The 12,936-nt window shown below is 41.0% G+C and overlaps 1 protein-coding gene across 1 annotated transcript in view; it reads left to right on the forward strand.

The window, feature by feature from the left end:
• The window catches only part of WDFY4 (WDFY family member 4), a 154,667-nt gene that overhangs the window by 39,301 nt on the left and 102,430 nt on the right, over positions 1-12,936 (forward strand). The window contains exons 14-19 of the mRNA XM_062606841.1: positions 3,754-3,968; positions 4,642-4,754; positions 5,702-5,909; positions 6,185-6,261; positions 6,934-7,152; positions 8,184-8,368. Of these exons, the coding sequence (XP_062462825.1) occupies positions 3,754-3,968; positions 4,642-4,754; positions 5,702-5,909; positions 6,185-6,261; positions 6,934-7,152; positions 8,184-8,368 (1,017 nt within the window). The remainder of the gene's footprint in view (positions 1-3,753; positions 3,969-4,641; positions 4,755-5,701; positions 5,910-6,184; positions 6,262-6,933; positions 7,153-8,183; positions 8,369-12,936) is intronic.

Below are 12,936 nucleotides of genomic sequence, written 5' to 3' on the forward strand. Positions count from 1 at the left end.
CACTTTGCGTTGTGAAGTCAAGGCACTGGGAGAAAGGAAAGGAGAATGGATCAGAACTCTGGTAGGAGGAAGGAGAATATAAACACCCTGGCAGTGGGTCCTCCAGCCTGGGTGGGTAACCGAAGGTCAGCTCTTTTTCCCTGAGCACTTTGCTGTCGGCTTTGCTCCAGCCTTGTCTCCTGGGGATTTTTCTTTGCTGAGCCTGATTACTGCGTTACTTTTTTTTCTTTATAAGAAAATGCACAGCCTGTCTGTATGTTCTTTTCCAAGGTTATTTTGGGCTTTTAATAAGAAGTTTTTTTGTTCATTGATCAATCAACTTCTGAAGCTTTCACTGTTTATTCAGACCAAGCAGTTTTCTTCCTGCGCTTCCAACCCCACAGCCTGCCCTTTTATTTGTCCTGTTTCTCTTGCTATTCACTTTATCCTTAAAAGGCAGCCAGTGTCTCTAAGGTTGAATTAAAATCTTGGTACTGTACCCTGGATTGAAGACATAGGAGCTCTGCCAAGAAACCCTGGCTAACTATACCAGAGATAATTTTCTACTGTGTCTCGTATCAGTTATAAGGTGGCACACAGGCATAGCTCTGCCTTCCTTTCAGGTGTCTGATGAACATCACATTATAGCACTGTATAGTAGCTTAGAAAAATGAGGAGACACTGCATTCAGCTAATACTGTAGGGAAAAAAAAATACTGCAACTAAAGGTAATTTGAAGAGCAAGAGATCTGTCAGACCACTAGAATTAACAAAAAGATTCTTAACATTGCAAAGAGATTTTGTTGCCTGGCTTCAGATGGGGAAGTCTTGTTATTACTAGGCAATAGGAGCCCTGATATTTATATGAGGAAGGCTCTGCAGCTTCTCTTACACACAGTCTGTACCTCAAGGGGAAATGTGAAAAGCCTGATGGAGATCGTATAATTTATATGGGGCATTTAACAAGGCCCTGTGTAGGTCCATGGGTTTTTTTTGAAAAGTAGAAGCAGTTCATGCAGTTCATAGTGCTTTTTCCCCTGTCTGCTTGCAAGGAGTGCATGAACACAAATTATTCTGTAACTTTGTAAAACCCAGTTATACATACTGTCAGCAAAGCAAGTTTTGTTTCTTAAGGTCAGTGGGTGAGAGTTAATCAGCAAAATATTGCGATAGAATGGAAATGTACTTGCAGTCGAGAACTGTGCATCAAGAATTTGAGCTGTGATAAAATTATGAATTTCTTTTATAACATTCTAAGAAAAAAAAATTGAACAGATGACTTTCAGAAGTGACTCAACCTCTCTACAGACAATGGGTTTTAAGGTTATGAATTTCTACCTTTTCTTTTGAAAACACAATTTAAAATCCTGGGTTGCTTGGAACCCTTTGAAAGCTTTCTTTTCAATGCCTGAATTGCTTCATTAGTAAAACTAAATTTCTGTGGTATGATAGAAAGTTAATCCTAATTCTCTCTGAAGGGCTCCTAGCTTTTCAAGTGTGACCCACATCCCTGGCAATGTTAAAGGCCAGGTTGGACAGGGCTTTGATCTACCTCATACGGTGGAAGATGTCCCTGCTCATGGCAGGGGGGTGGAACTAGATGATCTTTAAGGTCCCTTCCAACCCAAACCATTCTGTGATTTTAGGTACTCTGAGATTGAAAAGTAAGTTTGCTTTTTGCAATTGCACAAAGAATTATTGCTGTATAATTGTTAAACTTAAGGAAATTGCATCCTTTTGAAGTGAACACATACTGCCAAAGGCTCAAAATTCATGCTTGTATTGAGCATAGCATGATCATCTTGAAGATGGGTGACAGTGAATTAAATTCAGCTATCAAGTTTTGAAGCTATGGGCTCTAAGGAGAAAGAATCAGGGAACTCCTTAAGCAGATTGGGCAAATTGCTAGGTGATATATTGCATTTTAGACTTTAATCTGAAGTGAAGCTGTGAGCTCAACTACATTCTAACTGCACCTTCAATATTCTGATTCATGGTGTAAGTAATATGTGTTAGGAAAAATCAATCCATGCATATAGAAACACACAGCCTAGTTCCTGGCTGCCATTAATATTTCCACTAAAATCTCATTTTACTGGAACTAAGATCCATGAAAACAGCACATTTTATTCAAAACAAGACAATACTGGTATTGACAAAGCTGCTAAGCTAATGAAAACAATCAATTTTTTTTTGTATACCATTATGCTTTTATTGGATTTATTTTGGATTAAGACAGTAGTTACACTTAGTCAACACCTGTGTCCTTCTCTGTTTTCTCATGGTTTTATACATTTACTTTCATGCATCCAGTCAAAAAAATGACTAAAATAGTAATTGAAAGATCAAAAAAGATATAAGTGAGGCTTTGATATACTGTAGCAGTAAGTGCCTTTCTGAAGAATAGTGTAGTTTAGTCTGGTGCGTGATTTCTGCATGTAATGAGATGCACTGTGAAACTTCTGTCACTGGGAATGAACAGTCAGAGAAAAGAAAATGTTGTCCAAAGGACTTGCCCTTCAGATACCAAAAATAGTTATGTTTACAAAAGCAGTATGTACGTTGCACTGTCTAAGCATTGCGGTTGGGGCTTTTGATTGCTAAGGGCTTTGAAAACAAATTGCCTGTTGGCTTTGAAGTTGTCCTGTACTGGTTTTGTTTGGTCTGGGTGCAAAAGAGCTGAATTCCTCTTGACACTTAATAAACTAGCTTATTCTGAGTCCAGTGAAGTAGCTTCTCTTTGTGTTATGAAATCAAATACCAATGTCCTAATCTGTGTCTGCCACCATTGCTGTCCTTTTCTTTGAAAGTTTCCATAGATATTTCCTAGAAGAGCATATGAAAAAGCCAAATAACTCTTGGGGGTAGGGAAGACTTGATCTTTGTAAGATTTGTGTTTAAATATATGATGCACTGTTACTTTTGTGTCAAGTCTAGTTAGGTCCATACTGTAGGAGCCATTCCTAATTCCTCTAAAAATAATTTATTAGAATTGAGGTATGTTGCAGAATGACTCTAAGAGCAGAACCATAGAGTTCTGGAGGACTGTGCAAGCAAGGCAGGGGGTGGCCCCCACAGGTGGCCGGAGACCGGACCTGGGAGGAGAATGTGGAGGAAGCTGTGGGGGCTAACCAATACTGTTATGCCAAGGAGGAGTGGCTGAATACCACTCCTATATATGTGTGAACTGCGTCACAAATAAACTAGAAGTTGCTTATCACCCATATTGGGTTGGCCTGTGTGCTTCTTCTCGCCGCTTACAGAGGTACTTCTTGAAGACCATTAAGAAGCAATAATGAAGTAAAGCTTCAATTCAGCAAAACATGTAGAAAGGTGCATTTAATAAGTATTTCATGTAATTGCTAAATACTGTTTTAAGAACGGTGCTTTTAGAACAAAAAGTAGGTCATGTCAATGCGACACTCCATATGCTTAATGTTAAGTATATTCTGAGTTACTGCTTTGGTCTTGGAGCTTATTGCCTAGTAATCTGACCTTGATGGTGGTCCATTTTGAATAACAGCTGATTGCTCTCTTCCTTCACTAGCATGGGGCTGTGGCAGGAAAACTTAACTGTAGGTGGCTGAGCAGCTACTTGGATATATACACACTGTTCATGTCAGAGCTTTACAGAGCAGCCATGCAGTTGCACTTCAGCTTCTGACCTTAGAAGCTTCTTTTTGGGGGGCCAGATTTTTACACCTAAAGATAAAAAATCAGTCACAATGTGATTTTAGCTCCATTCCACTGACTTCAGTTCTATGTCCATTTCAGCTTTCACAGGAAATCCAATGTGCTGTGGTTGATCATATTCAGTCCCTGGTGAAGTCAGAGAAGAATCGCCAGGTTATGTGTGGAGCTGGCTTGCTGAGCACCATCATAACCTGCTGTGAAGATGCATTCCGCAGTGAGAGCCATCCACTGCATCTGCCCCTCACTAGAGTGTTTGAGAAGCTTGCATCACAGGCTATTGAGCCAAACGTGTTAAGGTATCAGATTGTACCTAATGGAAGCAATTTGCTTTAGTGGTGCAAATTTTTTGCAAAGTTTATGTAATAATTAGATACTTTGTGTAGTGCTGTAATTCAGCAGGATTCAGCCTTCTGTTTCAAGTCTGAGTTTATGCTGCTTACATATTGATCACAGGATATCTGCTTAAATGACTTGCTGAAGATAGTATGAGTCTGTAGTGTTCTGCTGCTTCATCTCTGCAGGGGTTGTAAAGCTATTTATGAATGGTAACTGATTAAGTAATTACAAAACAACTAAGGTTATTCCCCCTTGTTATTCGTACGGAGAAGCTGTTTCTTGAAGAGTTAAAGTGACTTTCTCTTAGCTTGGATCCATGTCAATGACAGATGTGTAGCCTTGTTTCTCAACCTCTGTTGTTTTGACTTTGACAATGTACTTTCTTCTTCAATGCTAACAAATGCGAGGCATAAGAGTACTTAATAGAGATCAAAGTGCAGATGAAATTGAATATGCAGTGGAAGGCTGGATTTCTTTTACTCAAAAATGGACAGAATTTCTTTAGGAAAAAAACCACACACACACAAATTAGTGGTATTCAGACTTATTGCTGGGGAAAATAAACCTTGATAACTTGATTTGTTTCTTTTGTTTCTTTTTTTTTTAATACTTTGTTTCTTTTTTTCATGTTAGGCAATTTCTTTGGTTGGGAGGCTCACCACCACTACCTTTCAGGCCCAGCACAAAAAAGACTGAGGTCCTTTCATGTCAGGGTAGTGATTCAGCTAGCATAGCTTGGAATGAAGGTAAGCACACAATGAACAGCCTGTTGCTGATACAGTGACTCGATTATAGATGTCTCTGTAATGACAGGAAACTGCTGTTGGAGTAGGTTGCTTCAAGACAGTCACAGTAAGGGTGTCTTAGACTGAGTGTTGCCCAGGTCGGGTGCTACTTGATCAACACTGAGCTGATCTAAGTATCAGCAGAGATCAAATTACAACACATGTGCTCAATACAGATGATAATATAGGCTCAGTCTTTGCTGGATCAGCCATGGAAGTAATCTATAAAAATACTTATCACATTCCACAAACCAAGTGGAGTGTCTTCTGGGTTTGTAGCATGTTTTCCGTGTGGATTATAGCTAGAAATTGAATAAAGATGTGAATAAGGAGCACTGCTTTTTGTAATCCCTAGGGATATCCTAGTAGCCTGTCTTGCTTATGCAGGCCATTTTCCATCCAAGTCCTTTCTCTATTCTAATATATTCTGTAGGTGAAAGGCTACAGCAGTAGTATTTGGTGCTTAAACTACTCTCATGCCTATGAGACACCTGATACAGCATGGTATAAATTTGAGTCTTATGTTCTTTGCAGTTATTCTTCAGATCCCCTTCTACATGTTAGTGTCAACTATTTTGTTATGGCAGAATTGAATGGTCTATGCAGAAATAAAATGGAACAATGTGTCAGGAACTATTTTTTACCAGAGGTGAAGTTTGGAGCTGCCTGCAGATGTGTGGGGAGAAAATATGGCTATCAGTTCTGTAAGCTCATTCTCCTACCAGCCTCCCAGTTTGAAATTCCATCAGTGCAATATTGCTGAGGATTTCTGCAGGCTGCTGAGGATGTGTTATTTGAAGAACATGCAGTACTATTCTTAGCAGTCATGAATTGAATACGGGCAAAGCTTGTGACTGAAAAGAGTATTGCAGACACTGATCTGGTTAAGCACTATGTTGATCTTCTAGGTTCAGAAGAGGACATGGTGGACAATAAAACTGATCCTCAAACAGTTGTGCCTGTCAGCAGCTCTCCCTGGGTGTCTAGGGGATCTGCACTGGCACTCCAGACTGCAATGAGTCTCATCTCCATGACGTCACCTAGAAACTTCCAGCTCCGCAACACTGCTTTGGCTCCATCATTTGTGGAGTTTGACATGTCCATTGAAGGATACGGGTATTGCTGCTGCTGCTTTTCTGTTTCGCTGCTCTGCAGTCCCCGAGCTCTTACTCTGGACACGGAAACTAATCACTTCTCTCTCCATCTTAGTCAGTCCTTGTGCCCTATCGCTGCCTTCCTTGCAGCACTGTTGCAAACCTATTTTGTTATTGTCTTATTGCTGATAGCTTAGGTTCTGCCTTGCTGCCATGATTCTTCACTATTAAGTCACTGGTAACCTTCATGGAGGATTTTGCATTCCTGACGAAATGGGTGCTTGCTTGCTTTTGTAGGTGTTTATACCTCCCTACCTTGGCCACTATCATGGGACCCAGTGCAGAGAAATCTGTCTCAGGAGGAATTGGCATTGGTAAGCACTTTGACTCACCTACAGCTTCCTGAAACCACTCAACAGTTGTGAGAAATGGCAGCAAATAAATTGTGTATGTCAATACATTTATGCCTCTGTGTTCCACTCCAGATCTGAGCTGCATAATTTGGAATGCTAACCAGAATGTAGTATCTGATGCAGCTTAATAGTATGATACATTAGCTTTAACGTTATCGATACAAACTTAAAGCAGGCTGCCAAGAAAGTGTTCTTAACAAGTAAGAGCCACCAGATTTAGAGTAATCTCCGATGGAAGGAATAGAAACTGTCACTCAACATGAAATGTGGTTTTCCTATAGACCAAAATCATCTATTGGGTGAACTGGGAAATGGCTGTAGCTTTTGCTTCCTGATTTTTGTAAATTTTGATAAAACTTGTTTCTGGCTTAGTGCTTCCCAAATGATGAGCTAGTAGTCATTTCTCGTCAGTTAATTTTAGGTCATTTAAACATGTACACATGCTCATATGAGCAGTCTCTATGATATTGAAGATAGGCAGTGAAATATAATAGAATGGAACAGAAATTAAACCTCGTATTCTAATGTAGGTTCTTACATGGTTTGGGCTATAAATGAAACAGAAAGCAGTTTGTTAATGTGTCTGCACAGGGAAACCAACTCCCTTACAGCATTTTTGTTTCCTGTCTACAGGCACCAGAATGTTCCCTCCCTCAAGTGGCCTGACACTCTCCTGCTGGTTTCTGGTTAGCAAGTTTGGTTTGGTGCACAGCAGCCACCCACTCCGTTTCCTCACAGTTGTGAGGCACATGTCAAGAACGGAGCAAGAATTTGTTTGCTTTTCAGTAAGCTTCTTCCCACAAGACCTTTCTTTGGTCATTTCCACAGAAGAAGTAGAATTCCAGCCACTTGGTAAGGCTCTTCTCAGCCAAGCTGCAGTGCTGTGTCCCTTGGTTATCTGGACTTTTTCATTAACAAATTTCCTCTTCTTCAAGTACCCAGGACATCAGTGAGACTTTTTATCTCTTCACTTGTATTCTGGCAGCCTTTTGTGATTGTAATTCTTGGTCATATTTCAGTTTTAAGTTTGCTATAAGCATTGAGAATTACTTTGTGGCCTGCAATATATGGTAAAACTTACAAATATTTTAAGGAAAACTTCTGGATGTCAGTTATAAGGTTGTATGCAGTTGTGGGGGCTGGGCTTGAACCAGCTGCCTGTTCTGTGTGGTAATAGGCAGGTTTGGAGACGAGGACTGAGGAGTTTGGGTGTGATCTAGCTTCCTAAGCAAACAGCTCATTTCCTTTGATCACTTTTAATGTCAGGTGATTATACATTTTTCCATGTTGACATTTATCCCTTTCTACTTAATGACTACAGTAGGTATTTCAAATATGAATGTGATTGAACATTGCAGAGGAGGTTGGAAATAGAGCGGGAATAGTAGCTGGGATTTTTCATGCACAGCTGACACTGTGCAAGTGCTCTGATTCCCTTGGATGATGTTAAAAACCCCAGCTTGCCTCTTTCATAAAAGTTACAAATTAATGTACAGATTTTTATCTTCTCATGAATTCACTAGGAAATTTTCTCTGTGTCAGCTAGGTCAGTGAATATCCAGAGGGGTTCTCCTCCTAGAGAATTTGTTGCCTTTGTCTTAGTCCATTCTATGTTTGCAGCATTGAGGTAGCCAGCAGGTGTTTTTTGAGAGGATAGGATAGCACACAGTATGCTGGAGAGATCTTGCAAGTTGTGCAAGTCTCAGGTCCTGATAATGGACCTTCAGGGAATGTTTTAAAGATGTTGAAAGGAATAACACCAACTGACTCTATACACAGAGAGAGACTTGTGCTCTTTTTGTCGCATGTGATAGTTGTGTTCCAGAGGCACGGGAGGGTGAGAGAAACTTTCTGTTGACTGCTCCTTGATTTTGCTGTTACAGATATAATGGAACCTGAGGATGAGGTCCTAAATTCCTCCCCATTTCCAGGACAAGTGCAGTTTGGCTGTGGCAAGCTGCTAGTCACTGGCCAGTGGCATCATCTCACAGTGACAGTTGCTAAGGAAGCAAAGAAGAACTGCATTGTGTCAGCTTATATAAATGGTCAAATGCTTGGCTCTGCAAAGGTAAAAGATGTCTGCACAGATCTTGTGCCTGATATTTGCCTTTTATTGTTCTTCATTCTCATCCTCCTGTGCACACTCCATGATGTTTCAGTATTAACCTGAGACTCACATTATGGTGATTTACATATGACATGTGCCACTCTGTGCTTCCTAACCGGGATGTATTTGTGCTGCTTTTTGGAAGTATGTTATCAGTTTATACTTGCTCTTTGAACTAGTTTGCCCCATCCCCCACAGCATGTAGATAACCAGAGTAATTTTGAGTAGTGACACTGTCGTGGTTTAAACCCTAGCCAGACAGCTTGTTCACTCACTCCCAGCAAGTGGTGTCTGGCTGAGAGCAATTGAGGGCCCCCCTCCCCCGGGACTCTCCCCTTCCCCACTCCCGGAGGAACGGGGAGGAGGATTGAAAGAGTGCAACTCCTACGGGTTGAGACAAGAACAGTCCAGCAACCAATGTACAACACAAATCACCACCGCTACTACCAACTACAACAATGATAAGGGAAAATAACATGGGAAGAGAATACAGTACCACCCGCCGAGAAACGAATCTGACCCAGAAGCCCATGTCCTTCCGGCTAACTCCCAGTTACCTCCTGGGCATGACGTGCTGTGGTATGGAATACCTCTTTGGTCAGTTTGGGTCAGGTGTCCTGTCTCTGCTCCCTCCCGGCTTCCCCTCCTCCCTGGCAGAGCATGAGGCTCACAAAGTCCTTGGCCAAACCAAAACATCCTTGTTATCAGCTCTGTTCCCGAGCTGAAAGTCAAAACACTGCACTGCACCAGCTACCCAGAAGGAGAAAAATGACTGCTACTGCTGAACCCAGGACAGACACTCATCTAAAAATGGGGGTTACCTAGTTTGCTGATAGCTCAGGGTTATGTTCATGAAATCCAGTTGTACCCTTAGGCCAAAGTTTTCTGAATTGACTAGCAATTTTGAGGATATCTCAGCTTAAACCCAAGATTTTCACAAGCTGTCAGCTACAGAAAGTACATCACATTAAGGTGTGATCAGTGAATCCTGAACCAAACGTACTTAGGATTTAGGCTAAAACCTGCAGAGGTGATGAGTTATGTAGGGACCCACGTTTTTTTAAGAAAGGTCTTAAAAGCAGAAGGTTGCAGAGGATTAAGCTTCTGTGGCTGGCCAGGTCTTCGCAAGAATCCCAAGATGGATAAAATTTCCTCAGTTATCTTACGTGAGTATGTTTCAAGCTATCCTCTTCCTGTTACACCCATTGAACAATCAGTTGATGAATCAGTGGCTTTTTTCCCACTGGCATTCTAAGTATTCAGGAATATAGATGTTCTTCCCAGTTAGAAGTTTTGTGAGAAAGCTCTTGAATTAAAATAATAATATTTTTTTCAAGATAATAGAAATTAAATAAATGTTCCAGGTAGGAGAAATTTGTAAATTTCAATGATATCAACTCATGAGTTCATTGCAAATGTTGGTGAAGCTAGTATTTCCCCTAGTGTGCCATTTCTTGTGATCTGATTGCACAGAAATCAATTCTCAAATTGGTGAAGTTCTCAGGTTGTATGAGAGATCATAAGAAAACAATCTGAATGCACCTGAAGGGTTAATAATCTACAGGATAACTGAGAAAAACCCTGGTTTATATTATAATTATTATCATGCTCCTCATTTTGAAGTTAATCTGATATTATTTCTGAGATCTAATGTTTGGATTTTGAATGTTGTGTATTGTAGCTCTGGTTAGTGTATCACAGTATCACAGTATGCTGGAGATTGGAAGGGACCTCAAAAGTTTTGCCAGAGCAGGAACACCTAGACAACGTTACACAGGAATGTGTCCAATACAATGGGCAGCCTTCACCCTTGAGAAGAAGTTCCTTTCAAGTTTTAAAACCCCTTGTCCTATCATTGTTTGCCACTTAGAGCCTTCCTTTGACACTCCCCCTTTATATATTTTCAAATCAAGTCTCCTCTTCTCTAAACTATAAAGACCCATGCATAAGGGAATGCCCACTCCCTTAATGTGTGTGCACTCTCTCCAGCAGCTCCCTGTCCTTCTTGAACTGAGGGGCCCAGAACTGGACACAATATTCCAGATGGGGTCTTCCTCTCTGTAAACCAGCCCTTCTAATACATCCCAGGATGCCATTGGCCTTCTTAGCCACAAGAGCACAGTGTTGGCTCATGGTCATCCTGTCGTCCACTAGGACCCCCAGGTCCCTCTCCCCTACACTGCTCTCTAGCAGGTCGTTCCCCAACCTATACTGGAACCTGGGGTTGTTCCTGCCCAGATGCAGGACTCTACACTTTCCCTTGTTATATTTCATCCCGTTATTCCCTGCCCAACTCTCCAGCCTGTCCAGGTCTCGCTGGATGGCAGCACAGCCTTCTGGCGTGTCAGCCACTCCTCCCAGCTTAGTGTCATCAGCAGACTTGCTGATAGTACACTTTCCCTCATCTAAATCATTGATGAAAAATGGTCTGCACTCCACTAGTTACAGGCCTAAAGCCCCATAAACTACAACTTCTCTTTGCCAGGCAGTCCACCTCACTACCTATCCACACTTTTCAATTTAGAGGATGAAAAGGCTTTTGAAGTCAAGGTAGACCAATTTGCATCTCCATCCGTGTTATTTCCTCATAAAAGGCTAAGAGATTGGTCAAACATGATTTCCCCCTGGTGAAGCCATGTTGACTGCCCCTCATAACCCTCTTATCCTTGACATGCTTTAAGATGGCACCAAGGACAAGGTGTTCCATCACTTTCCCAGGGATGGAGGTGAGGCTGCTATTGTCCTCCTTCTTGCCCTTTTTGAAGAAGTGACATTTTCCAGTCCTCAGGCACCTCAGACTTGGTAAAGATGATGTGTTTAACATGGACCCATGGATTTATGGAACAGCTCATAATAAATCTAACCCATTCCTCAAAAGGCAAGTCGCTCGGTCGACCTGACTTCATCTAAGGTCTCAGGGGTAACTGCCTGCAGCAGAGTAGACAGAGACAAAGAAGGCATTCAGTAACTCTGCCAATCTTCTGTCACCAGGGCACCCATCCCGTTATCAGTGGGCCTACATTGCCTCTGGTGTTAGTTTTGTCTGCCATGTACTTGAAAAAGCTCTTTTTGCTGTCCTTGACCCTTCTTGCCAGGTTTAATTCTGTGTCCTAGCTGCCTTCCTACATCCCCTAGCAGCAGCCTTATATTCCTCCCAAGTGGCCAGCCCCTCCTTCCATGACCTGTAAACTCTCCTCTTCCACTTGAGCATACCCAGCAAATTTAGCCACACAGGTCTCTTGGCCCTCTTCCTTGACTTCCAAAGGCTGTTAACAATTTGCCCATGGGATTTTCCCTAGCAATTGCTTGAAAAGGCCAAAGTTTGCCCTGCTAAAGTCCAGGGTTGCAATTCTACTTGGTATTCTACTAGTCCTACCACACAGGATCCTGAACTTCACCATCTCGTGGTCGCTGCAACCAAGGCAGCCCTCTACCCTTACTGCTTCACCCTTTAGTGTAGTATGGTTTTCTGTTTTGTTTTTGAATAGAATCCTTTTATTAATTAAAACTTGTAACCTTCTTTCTTTTTCCCATATTTCAAATCAATCTCAGTACATGCAAAGCCCACTTGTGTGTTTTATACTTCCCTTGTAAAAGCAACCTGTTTAATTCCGAATATTCTCTTTCCCATACTTGAGAAAAATGGTCTGTCATCTAAACACCTTTTGGGACCTATATCCTTTTCAAGAATGAAAATTTAATTTAATTTGCCTTCCTTCAAATGAGACTGTGAAAGTCATCAATAAAACTAGGCCTAAACATTGCAATTGATTAAAGAATTCACAGCAAATGTGTTTAACATACAATGAAACAGCTCATAATAAATAAAACAAGCCTTAGTAAATAAAAGATTGTCCCAGTGCTGGGGTCTCAGATATGATGCAAGCTTTCATCTTGATGTGTACGGTAAAGAAAAGGTTATGTAAGAAATTAGAATTGCACAAAGGCTGTTAACAATTTTGAAAGCTATATTTGGGTAGTTTACTGCATTGCTTCAAGCCTAATATTTGTTCAATTAAGTATCAAGTCCTGCCTCCTAGTATTGACCAACCCTGTCTTCTCCATTTCAGCAGTCAGAGATCAGTAAATGCTGTCTGTCATCCTAACAGCAAATTATTAAAGGCAGGGCTAAGCTCTGAAGTACAATATAGTTTCTCTATACCAAAATATTAAAACTACTTCCTATTAGAGCTGTCCATATTTAAATAAAATTATAGATTCAATTTAGGAGGCTGAAGCCTTATTTTGATAAAAAAAGTCAATGGTCCAAATTCCTAAACTGTGTTGCTTTCACTGAAGCTAATTGATGCACTGGAACATTCTACACTCTTCAAAAACTGTTCATTCCCTGGAAGCCCAGTGCAAGGTGCAATCTGTAACTTGGCTTTCTGTATTGAATGTTGCAGTCTGCATTATGAAGTTTAAAACAGGAAAAATAGGCCAGGGATCAAGATACGGTTTTCTTTGCCAGCACCTGAAATGATTTTGACTGTGCTTTTTGAACAAAAAGTAGGCTTGAATGTTCCAAA

This window comes from Pezoporus occidentalis, unplaced genomic scaffold (genome assembly GCF_034315485.1).
Source record: "Pezoporus occidentalis ecotype Australia unplaced genomic scaffold, CSIRO_AGI_Poc_V1 ctg98, whole genome shotgun sequence".
In the NCBI taxonomy this organism is placed as follows: Eukaryota; Metazoa; Chordata; class Aves; order Psittaciformes; family Psittacidae; genus Pezoporus; species Pezoporus occidentalis.